Consider the following 18,036-nt stretch of genomic DNA (forward strand, 5'->3'; position numbering starts at 1 on the left):
AGCCGCGCCCCACCGTTATGGTTGAGGTTGTAGAAGACGAGCAAGGACGGGAAGAGTGAGTCCTCGAGCTGAATGCTAGCCAAAAACAGCCGCTTTACATATAACGCGCTCGCATGTAGTCCGATTACTTCCTGTTCCATCTGGTGAGTTCTCAGGGTCAGAAGGAAATGCCTCGTACAAGAGGAAATCCTCCACATCATTTGAAGAAGGCTTGGTTCCCAAGTGCCTTACCTACCTTGCTACCTAGATACTCCGCACGGCTCACGGCACTCAATCCCGCTTTTCCGCTTGCCACCACGCTTTCCACGTCTAAATTTCCCCAACACATTCCAGTCAGCCATGCCCTCTCTTCCGCATTGAACGGTACAAGGATACTGCATCATCAACCGGCTCAGACCGAAACCCCAGCGGCAATTCTTGCGAAACACTGCTACGCTGGGGAAAGAGTCCTGCTTTTGCTGGTGCCGCACTGATGAGCCAACGGCGTACTCGTACCGCTCTCGCTCGCAGGCCGATTGCCACATGCTTGCTCTTCAACTCCAATTGGATATTTCCATTCACTGCAGATCTGGCTGACACCATTTTGATATCAGAAGCGCGGACTGTTCTGCCGATGCCTCAGTAAGTCCTTCAGGGTTCCCTCATCGTCGCCTCTTATCACCGATTTGCTCGTGCCCGTGACTTTGTGCGTCACCGTGCCAGTACCTGCCCTCTTCCTGCCAAAATACGTGTAACAGAATCTACGTATAGACCTACTGTACGTTCTCGAGTGCAGCAACAATGGCATCCGTACGCAATGCCCTCGCGTCTCCTGACCCCCGAAGTCGCAGCTTGCTTGACCGCAGGCATTCGAGCGACCAGTCGAGGATGAGCCCTCCTACGTTGTCTCGAAGCAGCAGCAATGCTTCTAGGACTTCGCGCCAATCTGAGCCCGGCTGGATGGCCGCAATGAATGGCGTGGATCGCAGTCGCACGGGCTCCGCGCCTGTAACGCCTACCGGAAAATCATCTAGCGGCTTCGGCAAGTTTTTTGGGAGGAAGAAGGAGGAGAAGAAAGACACCGAGCCCACCGTCATCACATCCAAACATGCCGCCGCGGTGAAAACCAAGCTGGCATTGGACCCTAAATACAAGGACGTGCGGAGGGGCTCCGCTCCCGTTTACGTGTCGAGCGCGACGCAGAACAACTTGTTGATCAGTGCTGGAGAGCAGGAGAAGCGGCATCCGCATTCGGGGTCCCCAGCTGTGTATTCACTGAAGGAGAAAGCCGGGCTGCCCTTGCTTACGCGCATCATCAGCGGCGACGAGGCCGATGAATTGGACGAGTGGGAGAAAATGCGCGACGAGTGGAAGCAGCGGAAACTCCCAACCCTGGACGACGATATCATCGAAGGCGTAGTGGTTGGCGGTCGGGACTCGGGGCGATCGACCCCAGCAGACCAGGACGAGAAAACGATCGAAATCCCACCCTCGGAAGTGGTGGAGCGACAAGGCGTAGGGATACTGTCCGTTTCGGGCATGACAACTGACGAATACTCGCCACGACCATCGAGGACACATACACCGATTGGCGGAAGGTGGAAGAAAGACGAGAAGGGTGTCTGGAAGAGATAAAGGTGGAAAGCGATCCGACTATTTCACTTTTACCCTTCTCGTGCCATTGGCATGCATTTCAACGACACTCAACACAACAATCCAGCCGACATTTTGAGTGTGTCTTTTTGAGTCTTGATGACCGGACCGGCTCAACGCGATTGCAGCTGGTCCAACCGTGACATCCAACCACAGAACGATATGTACATGCGCTACAGCACCATTTGTCTCAATCTTCGAGACGTCTTGAACAGAAACACAGACAGCAGTCTTTCGAGCAGAGTAGGTGGGTGGGTGCGAGGTTGCGCAAGCGTGCATCGATTCCCCGGCTGCGAAATTGGTCCATCGGCGTCGACGCTCTTGCCCGCTTTGCGGACTCGGATGATTGTGAGCAAGTTGCCCCATCACGGCAACGGTCCTGCCAGCTGTGTTGGGCGTGTGGAGCCACTCTGCGAACAACAACCGTCAGTACATGGCTGGCTGGGCGAACTCGGGTCAATGACGATCAAGGGCTACGCCTCCAGATCGAAACAAATGAAATATTGGACAGGGAATCTGATCGGTTGAGCAATGAAGAGGAAATACCAATTTTGCAAGACTTCGAGTCCGCCTTACTTTGATCCAGCACAAACTCTGTTCAGCCAGGCGGGAGCTTAGCGCGAGTACAATACTACTGCCAAGGTCTTTATTCATTTACTTGCCGTCGCGCTCCAAGGTCCCTCTTGTAGTATTCCGCACAAGTCGTACGAAGCCAACGTGGACAGTACGCGGTCCTCTGTTCTCCTCCACTCATCGAGAATTCTCATCCAGATCTTGGCCTGTGGAAAAAGCCCACGAGATGCCCACTCTTTTCTTTTCTCCCCCATTCCATCCGTCTTCATGACTACAGATATGCCCTGGGTAGCAGGTACGCAATCTGAGGAGACGCAGCAGCGAGGACGGTGTCCAGGGAGAGATGGGCCAGCAAGATCCCTTGACTCATGGCACGACAGATAGGTTGGTTGTTCGGGCGTTCGAGGAGTTTGAGGAACCATACAAAGGCTGCCATTGCCACACAATAATCAGATGGATTGTCTCGAGGATGGTGGACAACTACCCCAATCTCGGAGTTTCTCTTCTAAAATCCAGAACGCCATGCTTGATGCGTCGAACCTCTAAGCCGTATCGTGTATTGTATACAGTGGCGGATCAGTGACTATTGACCACTCTTTGAGTATGCAGGCCACCCAAAACTCATCCATCATCACTCATCACTCATAATCCTTTCAAAGTCTCATCATATCGCAAACTTCTTCTGGAGGGGGTATCTGTCGGAACAACCCCTTTTCAAACGGTCTCCTTCCCGGGTCTCAAGCCTTGGATGTTATTCAACGTCTCCTGGCCCGCGGCCTCAAAGCTCCTCTCGTCATCCAGCCGGCTATTCACCCGCACGAGCTCGGTCCTCGCTTGTGCGGTTTCCGTCTGATCACCGCTCATAACGGCTATACGCAGGCGCTCTTCGGCCTTCTTTCGTTTCCGCTCCTGGCGTTCTTCCTCCTCTCGCATCTGGCGGATGAGGGTCGACTTCTCGCGAATGCGCCCGCCGTAGCGGTAGAAGAGGAACGGGATCGGAATGATCAGGACTAGGAGGATTCCTAGTAATGTGCCCGCCCAGTTGGGTCCCAGGGCGCGGTACATCGAAGGCCCGGCAAGCGGCAACGTGCCGCCGAGGAATGATCGCACTACCGCGTTGCCGGCCATAGCGCTCGCGGCGTAGATCCCATAGCTGTAGGCCAGGTAGTTGCCGGCGTAGATGAACACGGCGCCGTTGCCGAATCCGAAGGGAATTCCTGCGGCGATGGAGATGGCCCAGTGAATGCTTGTTGGGTAGCACGTCCAAGCGAACCAGATCTCACCTACTGGGACGAGAATTGCGGCGATGCAGACGATGCTCATCATGGCCTCGGGCGGCACGTTGCCATCTGCGTCGGGCTTATGCGCATTGATCATCTTGCGGATTGGCGACGCGCTGCAGATGATAATCATGGTGCCGATGCCGATCCCAAGGAATGAGAGGCCAGAGACACCGACCGACCAGCCCCGGTACTCGGTAAAGACGATCGGGTAAGCGACGAAACACAAATATAGTATCCCTGCAGTTCAGACAGTCAGCAAAGTTTGTACACTTACACAAAACTGTTTCACGTGGGTCTGACGCGGCGGGTGGGAAAATCGGGGCGCTTATTCCAGTCATCATAGAACGTACCGTAGCAGATCGAGATGTACACGTTCCAGAACATGCAGATCGGTTCGGTCAGGGCCATGACGAACGGCCGCTTGAGGTTGATTCGCATCAGCTCCCAGAAGCCGACACGAATGTCGTAGCGGCTCCAGTACCGTTCGTCATCGTTTTCTTTCCGCAGTTTCTTTGCCTTGCGCTGCAGCAGAACCGGGGCGTACGTCTCGCCGAGGAGTATCAGTAAAACGCACGAGACGCCTCCCCAGATCATGACGATCCAGTTCGTCCAACGCCAGCCCAGGTACTCGGTCACGAATCCACCGATTGTTGGCCCCACGACGGGGCCGTTCATCGGCCCGATGGACCAGATGGAGAAGGCCGTGGCACGGTATTCGTCGGATACGAGATCTGCTATTGAGCCGGGTGCGTTCGCAATCATAGCACTCCCAAACACCGCACCAAAGAACCTCACAACGATCACACTTGGCAAATCCTTGGCCAGCGCCGCAGGTAGGACAAGCAGGGTAAACCCGGCCTGGCATATCGTGTATACTGGTTTCCGACCATATGTCTCGGCGATAGGCGCAAGAAGCAACGAACCCACGGCCAGGCCCAACAAGTACGCCGTAACACCCAGTGTCGCAACCGGTTCGGATGTGACTCCGAACTCCAGCATCATGGCCGCCATGGCTGCCGTGTATGCTGTTGAATACATCACCACACACAAGGTGCCGAATGAGATTGAGAAGATCGCGTATGACTTGTACCATATTGACCAATTCCTGGCATCCTCAGGGTCGTCGGGGTCGAAGTCCACCTCATAGTTCGGATCTAACGTGAAATCCGTGCCGCGAGTAGTTATCCGTGTGGCTGTCCGAGTGGCCGACTGCCGCGACGCTTGTGTGATGGTGAGTGTGAGGGCACGTTCATCATTGTCTGTGTCTGATCTCGAAGACGTAGGGGAGGTTTCCGTAGGAGACCAGAACTCCTTGTGTGTAGGTGTTTGCGGGGACGAGCCAGGACCGGTTGGCCACTGGGAGATGACGACCGGCGGAACCGCCTTTTCAGGATCTGACATTGTGGCGTAAGGAAGACTTGCGGGACCAAAACAGACCCGAAAACAATATGAATGCCTCGGAAGAAGGCAGTATTACTTTGGTGCGAAGGCAAAGCAAGCACACAGCTTTTGGACGCAGTAAAGGGGTAGAGAAAGGAAAGACGCAGCCGTGAAAGAGCGAATGAACCTACTCGGCCAAAGCGGTATACTGGTTGCGGTGAACTCACAGATATCTGGACAGGCATATGCAATGTTGAGATGCTCGGGACGAGGTGCCGTGCAAGCCAGTCATAGGGGAGATCAGTCCTCTGGGCGGGGACAGAAAAAGCCATGGTAAAGGGACAAGCGGCAATCGTACAACATGGAGAAAAGGTCGGAGATAGTCGAGACGTGTTGAGGCAGCGAAGATCGGTTTTTGATTGCTGGCCGCCGAGATTTCTGGTTCCTCGTGTGATGGAAGTGGCGGGGTTCGTGCCTGCGCCCCTCATTTACCCGATTCGCAGCGGCTGTGGCGGTGGGTGGCGATGGCAGATTTTTGCAGATGTCGGCCGTCGCGCTTCCTTTGACCTGCAGCTGTTACGAGGTACTCATGGACCTCGGTACCTCTATCCCACCAAAACGGATCAAACAATGTCGCGGGTATATCGTGTACCATAGCCTGTTCAGAATAGACAGTGCTGGCGAGCTTGGAGCCTCGTGCGAGCAGGAATCGATATCCGGCTACAGTAATCCCCATCTCATATGTGAATCGATAGCGCCGTGGGGTCTGTCTGTCGTGCCAGTCTTGCGTGACCTACTTTCATCTTCACTTCGCCTGTGCATGCTCACGTTGTCCTATGTACAAGGTAGTCGACGTTCGTGATGACCACCACCTCCACCCTTGATTACGAGCGCTCCTGGACGCTGGTATCGGCGCCCAGCAATATTCATCAAGGGACCACGCCTGGGAGGTCAGCAAGTCCGGCTTGGTGTATCTGGTTACAGCTCTCACTAGGTATACAGCCTCGTATAGCGCTTACGACCAAGAGGGAGGTTGTGAACCCAAGGGATCCCCCAAATGTACTCAACATCCTCGGCCGATACAGACAGGGTCGGCTCAACACCATGACGCCAATACCTGATCCATACAGTGCGATCATGGCGTTCTCTCATGGGGCAGTTCCTACACCTCACTCTACAATTAGACCCGCTGTGGTATAGTGCGTCTTGCCCCAGGAAGTCAGCATCTGCTAGACTGAGAGAACGAGAGGTTGAGGGACCGCTTAGGGCATGGAAAGAAGTGACACGGGACGATGCAAAGACTCGTCTCTGCATATCGACATCCGTCCAAGGTACAAAAGAGGTGCAACATTGAAAAGATCATACTGTTATTCCCAGCTCAATATACCCGTATTCGCGGCTGTCACTCAGCCGGGTCCTCCTAGACACCTCGGACAACCTCCATTATCTATGAAGACCTTTTTGGCATCGCTGTGTGGGTATATATACAATAGCGAAAGTCCCCGGAAATGCGGGCATCAACAATACGTGTACTTTATGCCTGCAAACATGTGCCTCTTCAAATCATTTCTTTTGGTTCATCGAATCATAAATTCCTCCGCCCGCTGCCTCTCGTTCAATCCCTATTCACAACCCTCAAGCTTCGTCTGGGGTTCAGCACGACACCCAAGAAGCTGGGTTCCTGGCCTGCCATTAGGTCTTCGGTGCTGCTCGCTGCAGTCGCGGCCCCAGCGCCTCCAGGCACATTGCGGTACGGGTTGTTACTCGACAATTGGTTGGCTCTGCCTCCACTGCTGCCGCTGCGATTATCCGCACTGTAGCGACTTCCATCACTGGATGGCTGGCTCTTGTCGGTGTATGGTCGACTTGCCGCGGCTCCCACGCCGATGAACCTCGGGTCACCGGTGAGGTGTTGGTTTTGGGCCATAGCAACGTGATTCTTGTAGACTGCCAGCTGCTTGCGATAGAGCCACACGCAGAAGCCCAGGTACGCAGCGATGACGGCCAGCAAACCGGCAATAACTCCAGCAACGATCGCTCCGATATTGCTGCCCCCAGAAGACCCGTTATTCGAACTGCCTGGCTGTACACTGGGAACACTGCCATCTGTGCCGGTAGGTGAAGCCGTTTCTGTCGCCACAGACCCATCCGATTGCGTGACAGTATACGTTATCGGACCTCCTGTGGCAAGGGGCCCTTGAGTAGCGGCCTGCGCAGGAGCTGTGACGGTCGCTGCCCCAACACCATTGCCACCAATTACGGATTGAACCTTTTCTGGAACGGAGTAGCCATAGGAGCCTTGCAGGGCTGAGGGATCGTCCTGCTGGCTCTTCTGCCGATTGAGATTGTCGTCCGTCTTGAATGCGGCGTAATCGCTCTGCCATTCCAGAGAACTGGTATTGAAGACGTAAACTCCTGGGGTGTCGCATGATAGATCCTGGCCAACGTATCCCCCAACCACCACCATCTGCGCATTCCAGACATGGCACATGTGTCCGGCCCTTCCCGGGGGGTTGGCTTGGTTCGCTGTGTCGACCTCTATCCAGGTGAAAGAAGGGATGGTTAAAATCCACATGTCGTCGTATTGCTTCTGCTCGCCATATGGCAGTAAGTTCTGCCCTCCGTACATATAGACCTGCGTGGAGCTTCCGTCGGCTGCAGAGACCGCTACCGCGCATGGGTTCACACGGATGTCAGGAGTGGGCCCCGAGGTCGCTTGCTTATACCATGTCGACGAATCGATGTCGTAGACGTCTATAATGTTCATTTGGGTGAAGGTTGAGTTTGTACCACCCGCCAGACCCAAGATGATGCCAGATTTACCGAAGCCAGGAACGTGGACCAGGATTCCATCGGCACGCTCGGGAAAGCCCGCTGAATCTTGGGTGCCACCATCCGTAATGTTGCGGTAGATGCCAGATGAGCCTGCAGCTTTTCCACCGTCCACGGCAGAATTACTGTACCCCGGAAAGGTGTATTCGAGCAGACCTTTGAGGTAGACGCGTGCGACTGACACGGACCACCCTGGAGTAGTCAAGAAATCCAAATGTCCTCCGAAATAGAAGCCTCGACCCAGACTGGGCACCGAGACTCCTGCACCTTCGGCTGCACGCTGGACTGGTTGATCAGCTGGCTCTGAATTCTTTCCCGAACTCGTTTGAGGGTCGGAAGATTCAGACCATGATGACGAAGCAATGTCGTATATCCAGGTGGAAAACGGGACTGGGGTCGCGACGGGCGTGTCAGAGAATTCGCCGCCGTAGAGATATAAGGCGTCATATGAATTCCATAGGTAGCCGAGGGAGACGGCAGGTGGCCCGCTAGGTACAGGGAGGCCGGTCAGTGACGGCGAGGAGATCTGCCAGGACTTGGTTAAGTCTATCGAAAGGAAATCGTTATCTGCAGATCCAAGTATTAGCATGTAAGGACGACAGTCTTCGAGGGAAAAGCAGCATACTCCATGTGTCAGTGGTCTGATCAGGAGAGGTCGTCACCCTCCCTCCGTAGTAGTACAGCGTTCCATTGACGATGGCACTCTGTCCTGCCCATCGTTTGCAGACGTCTGTCTGCGTGTCCTCCCTCTTGCTCTTCTGCGGAAGCGCTTCCCTCTTGACTTTTGGCAACGATTCGACTGACCCTGAAGATCTAGTGTCTCGGCCCAAAGGGTTTGCCCTGGCCGTCAACAGTGGGGAACTGCGAAGACTCGGAGCAACCACAACGATGACGAGGGCGAGGAAAAGAAGTCGAGGAAGGGTGGGAAAGTACGAAGACATCTGCGACCGCGGCAGGCTCTCGACAGGCGAAGTTGCAGGAGATTCAACGACTTCAGATTGGTCAACGTCGACTTTCAGTTGAGCGTGGATTCGTGACTTCGGTCTTGGATCTCGTCTCAACTTGGAGTCAATTATTGCGTCCTCGCCACCAAGTCCAACTTCGAGGAATGCTGAATTTCGGTGCGGAGGTTCTCCGTTACACGAGTCTGGGTCTTGGGAGCCACAAGGACTGTCAGGTTCTAGAGGACTCCGTCGACGAGGATGAGTCAAGTCTGCTGTAGGGTGGGATGTTGTGGAATAGCTATGGTCGAAATATTGAGAATCAACGGTACGAGGCATCGTCGGGAGTACAGTTTGGGGGCTCGTTCAGCAACTGAGACAAGCTGACGAGGCCATGAGATGGTGTGGCGATTCTCGAAAATAGACTCTCAACAGATACGAAAAGGCTGCAGCATGCATAAAAGTGATTGTAGTCGAGGTTGTTGAAAGGCACAAGCTCACACTTTCTGGCCAGATTCCACAAGTTACTTCTTCAGCGCGGCACGAGTCTCCAGGAACAAACTTCCCCTTGCTCCTGCGATCACACATTTGCCATGATTTCCCCCGACGTCAGGGTGACCATCCCTGGCACTCTGGCACCCTGGCGCTGGGACTGCAAACGATGAGCTCAGACTGGCCAGGGTCAGAAGCGAAGGCGGAGCACCAGTTGAATGACGGCCAATCCCATGCTCCTCATATTGTGGCTCTCTACACAGTACCGGCGCACGATGCTGTCTTGCGTTAGAATCTGGACGATGAAAGAAGGCCCATGGCGATCATCTTCGATTCGTGAGGTCTCACCAAGCTCAGACACAGAACTGACGAACAGGCTTCGTCTGGGGCATGGCCGATGACATCGGCGGCTTGTCCAACCTCCGGCTAAATTGGGCCCGGGGCCTGCTACGGTGATGGCGTGGGGCGAGCGGGGCGTGGCGCTCCAATTGACCAGCCGTTGTGATCGTATCACTAACGTGGCATTATCCTGGCATTTGCAAATCTCGATCACAGCCCGCCAGCGGTTGATGGGGGATTGAGGCGCCATCGCTGGACATGGTTCATGATCGCCAATTTCCCGCTGAGTTCTCGGACAGAGTAACTCGTAGCAGTCCATCCCCGAGCTCAGGCTACTGTAGTACTCCTACCGTGGCTTTACCGCTGCCCCAGGCAGTCGTGTCCGAATAGGTTACCCGGCTGTGGTGCACTGTGTAGGACTCCTCTACCACAAGAATCTTATACCGCCGGCATCTGCTCAATTGGATAGTGCGAAATCCTTAACTGGGCAATTGGACACCCAAACAGTGTGGATAGCAATGTTTGTTGACACGGAGGGGCAACACGACGCTCCGAGCCCTCCCGGAAATGCACAACGCTGATCGCAACGTCGGAGGCGCGGTTAGGCGTATCTACGACACCGCAAAGCTGACATGACAGGACTCGGAAACCCAGTCGACAGCGCGCTGTCACGGCGATATCCGATTGATAACTCCTTCCTCAATCCTGTTGCCGATTGTACGAGGTAGCCCTGCTCAGACTCAATAACGCAGAAGTTCACCCTGGCTATCTTCGCCAATATTGAACACCCCGCTTGTCCCTTCAAAGGCTGTGATATGCCCAGTCAAAGACTTCGCGTCCCCAAAATACCTGAACCTGTACACACCCGGTGCAGTCCCCCGTTCAATCTCCCATTCGAGAGTGACTTCGCTGGTGCCCAGTGCCGTACTCGTCCTCTTCCATTTGTATACTAGAAACCAATCTCGATCGCTTCGGACCGCAACCCATTCTGCGAGAGTATTGTTGAAGAGCTCGACCGAGGCGAATGTGCCTTCAAGCCGGAGGTTGTTGCGTGGGTTCGCGCCGACGAACCTTACTGACACAGTTTCGCCTGGATAGTGTGCTTTAGCCGGGTCAGGAGAAGACAAAGCGTCGCCGAATCTGCGGAGTAAGCCTGCACGGTCGACTACAACAGGAGTGATGAATGATAAAGAGCGATTGACGTTGATGGGAGGAGAGGGTCCGGGTGGCAGACGGTCGAGATTGGAGGTCTCGTCCTCAGACCCAAGGTAGGGGAGATGGGTAAGAGTCAGATTTATGTACGCCGCGAGGGTATGGGGGCCGTAGAGTGTCGAGGCACCTTCGTAACGTTGCACGGAGTATTCCTCTTCTGTTGCGATATAGTGCGCATATGTGTTTGCCGGGCCACCAAGTACGACCATGGGGTTGCCGATCTTGAGGACCGAGGGAGCAGCGGATGCTAATGCCGATTTCCACCGACGGCCGGACATAGTTGTTGCTTCACCTGGGGAGACAATAATGATCAAGGGACCAATGCGGAGGAGTTGAATGTCCACGATGTTAGGTGTCCAGGCGTATGGCTCGTGTGCTTCGCCCACATCGAGCAGGATGGGTTTGGGGTCTTGACAGGCGATTTGTTCATCGCTGGGTGGGTGAACGGCTCCTCGTGCAATCCTCCAGAGCGGGTTCCTCAGAGCAGGGGAATCGCCGTCTGTGTCGTTTGTGCCTTGAGCAAAGTCGAAACGGCCGGGCCCGTCGGTCGTGCCACCTGGAAAGCTATATCCCAAGGCGGCGGAACACGTCCTGAGAGTCCTGGATTGGTTGAAAGGAGAAATGAAGTTGAAGGAGGAGAGATTGGCATAGGTGTGGAAGAATGAAATAGTGGAGGACGGTATCCGTTCTAGACTGTCGCTATCTAGGAGTTGACGGGCGGCCGTCATTTGGCGCTTGCCTATATCGAAGCAAGATCTTGCTCCATGGTCATTTTGGCGGAAGAACGGCCCACGGCCATGGCAAGGCTCAGAGCGACCGCTGCATGTGCTATCGTTAAAGGAACAGGCTAGACCGGTGTCTTCGCAAAATGCCCCGAGAGTGTTTGGCGATACATCCCCAACATTGGCCTGGGAGAAGCCTGCAACGAAATTTGGATTGTGCTCTTTCATCGACTCTTCGGTTAGATAAGCGGCAACACCTTTATTGTCACCAGTAATGAGGGTGTTGTTTTGGTACAGTGATGTGCCATGGACAGGAAACCAAGATAGTAACCCCAAGGATTGACCGTCAGTAGCTCTCTCAAATCTTAAAAGAGTCATATTCTTGTCGACATCGGCGGCATACTTGGCTCGCTCGTCTTCTGGATTCTGCAGATAGGCATAGGGGCTTCGGTTGATGTTTCCGTCCACAACCATCTGTTGCCCGAAACTGAGAAAGCCCGGTACGAGGCTCTCATGTGCTCGCTGTATGGCCAACACTGACCCATTGACAATGGCTTCGTAGCTTTGTTTGTTGAAACCCAAACTTGTGATTTGGGGCAGCAGATAATTTAACCAAGCCCCAGGCCCGCTGTGGCTGTGAGTGCCCGTAACTGCAACGTTGTTCTTGTTGTACACTTGATACTCCGGACCCATCTCTGTGAGCCTCTGCAAAATGCCATGACGCACGGCAGTGTCTCCAGACTGCGTGTCCAGAACGAGGTAGACAATCCGTGAGGAGTTCTTCGACATGCATCCCACGATGAATGCTCGACAATAGATCCGTTGGCGAAGACCTGTCCCCGCTTGATCTGTGTCAGCATAGCCCATTAAATTGATCTCAACAACAGGCCTGATGAAAAAAGGTCAGAATATTGCGTGCTGCACGTGTCCAGTCGGTCCTACCCGGTGATATCTGCTTTCCCTACTCCAAGCAGGTAGTCCCCCAGGACAACTGCATCGTCCTCGAGATGGTCTCGCTCGTTGGCGCCATAAGAGTTGGCTGTGACAACACGCAGGCTTTGCGCAGGATTCTGCAAGGCAAAGCAGGCCCAGAGTGCAGCTGTAACGAGAGCAAGAAACAGCATGTACAGAGCCGGAGTAGGCCACGGCCGTGCCATTTTCATGATGCTTCCTGGTGGTAGCTTACAATGGGTTTCAGGCAGGTCTGCCCCCGTCCCGCGTCGGGTCAGATAGGAATAAGCCGGAAGTGTTCATGTCCTCCTCGGCGATCTCTCTGACAAGAGTTGAGATGCTGGATTATACATAGACCAACTGTTCAATTGAACATTTGAGATATGCCTTCACTCCTCCAACGCCTGAAGTCCAGCCGCAGGCTCCGGCGATATCAAATCATAGGATGTCGTCATTCCGTCAATCAAAGGCGATCGTTCAGACGCTACTAAGTCCAGACAGGGCCAATGGAAAGCCGCGAGGCTACGACTTGGCATTGCCAACTCGAGATTTGTCGCAGTCACTGAATTGATACTTCATCGAGCAAGTGTCCTCCTCTCTGGCGAGCTCACGCGTGAGGATGCCTTTGACATTCGAGTCTCTTGACTCGCTGCCATGTAGGTCAACCGCTCCTCGGTGCTGCACATGCTGACGACTGCCACTCCAGACATTGATCCCGAGATCATCGACACGGAACGACAGAGAGCAAAAGCCCTGATCGCAAGGCACCTTCCCAACAATCACACCACGGCTCCTCATCCTTCTCTTGCCCCTCTTCCTGCAGTCACCTTCTCCGACATATTCCGTCAAGAGATTGACCGGGTCGCCGCGGGCGAACCCCGCAGACAAGGGATAGACGTATCACGCTATGAGGCCCCTGATGAACCAGCCATTGACAGTGACGAGGCCACAATGAGGGAGGCGTTGCGGAACGCGTACATCTCCAGCACTTTCCTGTCAGATCGACATGCCAACCTTGAATTGCTCGACGAGTTTGGCAAGAATGCTTGGCTTATTGGCAATTCCCAGACGGAGGAGATCCTTCAATGGCTAGAACGTGAACTGGCCGGCCTTAGATCTGAGGCCGAAAGTATCAACAAAGCTCGGAAAGCTGCGCAAGGACAGTCCAAGGCCGAACTTTTGACCCTTCAGGAAAATTGGAAGCGAGGTGTAGGCAAAATTCTCGAGATACAGGTCGGTACAGACCAGCTGCATCGCCAAATCCTTGAACATCAAAGCCAACATGCAGCATGAGTCTCTTGCCGAGCCACACAAGAATACAGGAGACAGGTCAGGCAACGTTGATAAGCAGGGATACAGGGTGATGTGGACGTTGCTGCAGCAGAACCTGCAGTCGCCTGCACGGAGCAGATGCGGAGAATGGCCGGTCGCACATTTCGGGATAATTGAACGCGAGCTCTCCGCAGGGAGCTTGCGTTGCCAAACCCGAGATTTCGGGAAGGCAGCCAGCAATGCTGCTCGCAGCCGTTCGAGATCGACATCGACGGAACGGGTGGGTGGTCTTGAGAGCTCAGCAAGACTGTCGTCCAATGTCCGTCAACACACTCCGTCCGGTGACTGTGTTTTCAGCAGTACGAGGCGAGGTCAGTTGACATTCGTCGTCGGCCAGCAACTTGCCAAAACTCCGAGCTGGTTTTGCCGGCCCGTTTCGGAATCTACTATTTCGGGACGAAGAAGGGGAGCCGCACGCAGCGGAGCAGTCCCAAACAGCTGTGCGGTGGCCCGAAAGGATTGCTACTGCACCTCCCTCCCAAAAAGAACAACTGTTGCTTTTGCTTTTCTGATCTGGGGTAAGACGCGGAGCACTATGCCCCGCTGTGCAACCTTCCATCCACCACACTGACAACCGCCGCTTCTGGCCAACCATGCGAGTCTCGTAACTCCAAACTCGACCGGCACTTCTTCTGGTATGCTGGAAATGCGTCTACTCCAACTTCTATCTTACCAAAGTCAGCTTGGCCTGTGCTCTCCCCACAAATGAGGAGAGTCTATCGGCGCCCATGGTGCCCACAAGCTGCGCATCAGCAAAGGCTTCGATCTCGCGGCCGCCATCGCTTTGTCCGGCACTCAGCTTATGCAGGATTGTGCTGCCCTAGTCAGCGTCTCCCGTGGTTTCCTGCGGTCCCGTGTCCTAGTGGCCTTTCCCCGCGTTTCTTGCATTGGAGCATTGGACGCCTCTCTGCAACAGCGGGTGGGGTGGGGGTGTCCAGCCGTGCTCTCCGCAGATGGCTCCAATGACGGGCGCTCGTTCGCTCCACTAATGCTTGGTCCTTGGCTATCTGCTTTTCTTTTCGACGTCGTGCCTGTGCCGTGCAACTACACAGGACAGGTCACCTTTCCAAGAAGCAACGTCACTCGTTGACTGTCTGCTGAATACGAGGTGTTTTTCCGGTGCTTTCAAGGCCCTAGGCAATAGGCAAGCAGACCAAGCTGCACAGATATTCATTTGATCCTCGCTGGAGCTACCTGCCCGCCGGGACTCTCGCTGGAGCTAGCCGTCTTCAATTGAGGTGGATCACATATCCCGGTCCGCGCGAATGCGAGCTACCCATGGAGCTGCCGCTTTCTCATGCATCTCAAGGTACACTCTGTGACAATGGCAACCTGGGCATCTGTAGCTTTGAGAAGCCTGGTGCCTCGTACTTTGCAGGTCCTCAGTTCGCTTGGACGTAGATCGGGCTCTCTCAGCGCTCGACTGCCAGCTTTAGATCCTCGTCAGCTTCAAGCTGATTGACCAAACCCCGCATATACAACTCAAAATCGGCTCTTCTCCAGCTGTGTTCCAGATGATCATCTTACCAGGGTGCCCAAACATGGAGCAAGACACTCTACTCTCATTCGTATAGCCTCGAGTACGCGTCTGCGCGAACCCCTCCCCCCGTCCTCCACTCTCCCGAGAGGAGAGGATCAGGCAGGGTTTCCAAAGTCCTTATAATACCGAGCTCTGCTCCTTCTTTTGCTCTTCTCTCTTTTCATCAGCGCGCTCCTGGTTGAGCAGAAGCACAAGTATATTCATTTTGCCTCGATACATCGAACAGTCGTTCTTTGGACAACGCCATCATGACGATCCCGGACGAAGTTGATATCATCGTCTGCGGTGGTGGCAGCTCAGGATGTGTGCCAGCTGGACGTAAGTCATGCTCGGCGGCAAGAATCTTGGTGATACACGACTAACACCATCGTAGGTCTGGCCAACCTGGACCACAATCTCCAAGTCCTGTTGATCGAGGGAGGAGAGAACAATCTCAACAACCCATGGGTGTACCGTCCTGGTATCTACCCAAGGAACATGAAGCTCGACTCCAAGACGGCCACCTTTTACTACTCTCGACCCTCGGAGTGGCTTGATGGACGTCGAGCCATTGTCCCCTGTGCCCACATTCTCGGCGGCGGCAGCTCGATTAACTTCATGATGTACACCCGCGCCTCGGCTTCTGACTACGACGACTTCCAAGCTAAGGGATGGACCACCAAGGAACTCCTTCCGTTGATGAGGAAGCACGAAACCTACCAACGTGCTTGCAACAACCGTGACCTCCACGGTTTCGAAGGCCCCATCAAGGTGTCTTTTGGCAACTATACCTATCCAATCATGCAAGACTTTCTCCGGGCTGCTGAGTCTCAAGGTTTCCCCGTCACGGACGATCTCCAAGATCTTGTGACTGGCCATGGCGCTGAGCACTGGCTCAAGTGGATCAACCGTGATACAGGCCGCCGATCCGATGCTGCATCTGCCTACATCCATGCAACTCGTGCCAAGTACCAGAACCTTCACCTCCAGTGCAACACCAAGGTCGACCGAGTGGTAATCGAAAATGGCACCGCCGTTGGTGTTTTGACCGTACCAACCAAGCCATGCGGTGGTCCGAACCCGGAACGCAAGTTCTGGAAAGCACGCAAACTCATCATTGTCAGCTGTGGTACTTTGAGTTCCCCTCTGGTTCTGCAACGATCCGGCATTGGTGACCCAGAGAAGCTCAGGAAAGCAGGCGTCAAGTGCGTTGTCGATCTTCCGGGTGTTGGCCTCAACTTCCAGGACCACTACCTGCACTTCGCCACCTACAGGGCCAAACCCGAGACCGAGTCCTTTGACGACTTTGTCCGCGGCGTTCCCGAAGTCCAGAAGGCCGTCTTCGACGAATGGAACCTCAAGGGCACCGGTCCATTAGCTACCAATGGTATCGAGGCCGGTGTCAAGTCACGGCCCACGGCAGAAGAGCTCGAGGAGATGAAGAAGTGGCCTTCGCCCGAATTCGTCACCGAGGGCGGCTGGGACGGCTACTTCAAGCAAAAGCCCGACAAGCCAGTCATGCATTACTCAGTCATCGCTGGTTGGTTCGGTGACCACTTGGACATGCCTGCCGGCAAGTTCTTCACCATGTTCCACTTCTTGGAGTACCCGTTCTCACGTGGCTTCACCCACATTGTCTCCCCAGACCCATACGAGGCTCCGGACTTTGATGCGGGCTTCATGAACGACAAGCGTGACATGGCACCCATGGTCTGGGGATACATCCAGTCTCGTGAGACAGCCCGTCGTATGCAGGCCTATGCTGGTGAAGTTACCGGCATGCATCCTCACTTCGCCCACGACTCACCGGCCCGGGCACTGGACATGGATATCGCCACCCGTAACGCGTATGGTGGACCAAACCATATCACTTCCAACATCTATCATGGAAGCTGGACACTTCCACTCGACGAAGGCCAGCAACCATCCACCAACCTCCTCAACTCGAACAAACACCCGTTCCGTGCACCACTCAAGTACAGCAAAGACGACGGTAGGTGTTCAAGTCCCCACAGATCAAGCCCAATTGACTAACCTGTCTACAGTCGCGCACATCGAGAAATGGGTCCAGCGACACACTGAGACCACATGGCACAGCTTGGGTACATGCTCGATGGCTCCTCGCGAGGGCAACAGCATTGTCAAGCATGGTGTCTTGGATGAGAGACTGAACGTCCACGGCGTCAAGAACTTGAAGGTCTCTGATCTTTCCATCTGCCCGGACAACGTTGGCTGCAACACCTTCTCGGTAAGTCCATCCACTCCGATCCGTTGTTTTCCGGTCAGCACTAACGCGCGAACTCAGACCGCCCTCCTCATTGGCGAGAAGTGCTCTGTCCTCGCTGCCGAAGATCTTGGCTACAGCGGTGCTGCCCTGGACATGAAGATTCCCTCATACCATGCTCCTGGTGAGCTCGTGGGTCTATCCCGTCTGTAAATGAGTCAGGCGGAGATGCAAAAGGCGAGAAACCGTAGGCAAGCTCCAGGACGAGTTGATAGTTCAATGACCAACAAACCGTTCTCCATCATGCTCTTACTGTGTTAGCAACTTGTGCACGGGCATCTGCCTTGAACTTTCTCGTAGGAAGGACGTCTGCGTCGACGGCAGTCTGTATTGCACGCGGAAGTACAATTAGTGAAATGAATGCAATGCTTTTGTGTCAATGTGGCGACAGCGCCGCTGTCGTCGGCGTTTCCACGTCGTAACCTCGTACATCGTACAGGGCCTGCGCCCTCTCTGAACGCCGTCCACGCCTCCCTCCATTCCCCAACGCCACCAGCACCGACGCCCATGATCTCGGGCCGACCACCACCACCACCGACACCAA

At 54.6% G+C, this 18,036-nt stretch overlaps 6 protein-coding genes across 6 annotated transcripts; 3 read left to right on the forward strand and 3 right to left on the reverse strand.

The window, feature by feature from the left end:
* Positions 1 to 948: 948 nt before the first annotated feature.
* A1O7_03727 (uncharacterized protein) lies at positions 949 to 1,614 on the forward strand (the record flags this gene model as incomplete). The annotated part of the gene is made up of 1 exon (XM_007757744.1): positions 949 to 1,614. The coding sequence occupies one exon, from the start codon at positions 949 to 951 to the stop codon at positions 1,612 to 1,614; it is 666 nt and encodes a 221-aa protein (XP_007755934.1).
* A 1,305-nt stretch (positions 1,615 to 2,919) lies between these two features.
* A1O7_03728 (uncharacterized protein) lies at positions 2,920 to 4,889 on the reverse strand (the record flags this gene model as incomplete). Its single annotated transcript, XM_007757745.1, has 2 exons — positions 2,920 to 3,725; positions 3,839 to 4,889. 2 exons carry the CDS (start codon positions 4,887 to 4,889, stop codon positions 2,920 to 2,922), a joined length of 1,857 nt encoding a protein of 618 aa, XP_007755935.1.
* A 1,594-nt stretch (positions 4,890 to 6,483) lies between these two features.
* Positions 6,484 to 8,641, reverse strand: A1O7_03729 (uncharacterized protein; the record flags this gene model as incomplete). The annotated part of the gene is made up of 2 exons (XM_007757746.1): positions 6,484 to 8,267; positions 8,326 to 8,641. 2 exons carry the CDS (start codon positions 8,639 to 8,641, stop codon positions 6,484 to 6,486), a joined length of 2,100 nt encoding a protein of 699 aa, XP_007755936.1.
* A 1,571-nt stretch (positions 8,642 to 10,212) lies between these two features.
* A1O7_03730 (alkaline ceramidase) lies at positions 10,213 to 12,563 on the reverse strand (the record flags this gene model as incomplete). Its single annotated transcript, XM_007757747.1, has 2 exons — positions 10,213 to 12,295; positions 12,349 to 12,563. 2 exons carry the CDS (start codon positions 12,561 to 12,563, stop codon positions 10,213 to 10,215), a joined length of 2,298 nt encoding a protein of 765 aa, XP_007755937.1.
* Positions 12,564 to 13,041: 478 nt separating this feature from the next.
* A1O7_03731 (uncharacterized protein) lies at positions 13,042 to 13,650 on the forward strand (the record flags this gene model as incomplete). Its single annotated transcript, XM_007757748.1, has 1 exon — positions 13,042 to 13,650. One exon carries the CDS (start codon positions 13,042 to 13,044, stop codon positions 13,648 to 13,650), a length of 609 nt encoding a protein of 202 aa, XP_007755938.1.
* Positions 13,651 to 15,477: 1,827 nt separating this feature from the next.
* On the forward strand, positions 15,478 to 17,645 carry A1O7_03732 (alcohol oxidase; the record flags this gene model as incomplete). Its single annotated transcript, XM_007757749.1, has 4 exons — positions 15,478 to 15,547; positions 15,603 to 17,201; positions 17,254 to 17,456; positions 17,514 to 17,645. The coding sequence occupies 4 exons, from the start codon at positions 15,478 to 15,480 to the stop codon at positions 17,643 to 17,645; spliced, it is 2,004 nt and encodes a 667-aa protein (XP_007755939.1).
* Between the last annotated feature and the right edge of the window lie 391 nt (positions 17,646 to 18,036).

Source organism: Cladophialophora yegresii, assembly GCF_000585515.1.
Source record: "Cladophialophora yegresii CBS 114405 chromosome Unknown aczIN-supercont1.3, whole genome shotgun sequence".
NCBI classification, from domain to species: domain Eukaryota; kingdom Fungi; phylum Ascomycota; class Eurotiomycetes; order Chaetothyriales; family Herpotrichiellaceae; genus Cladophialophora; species Cladophialophora yegresii.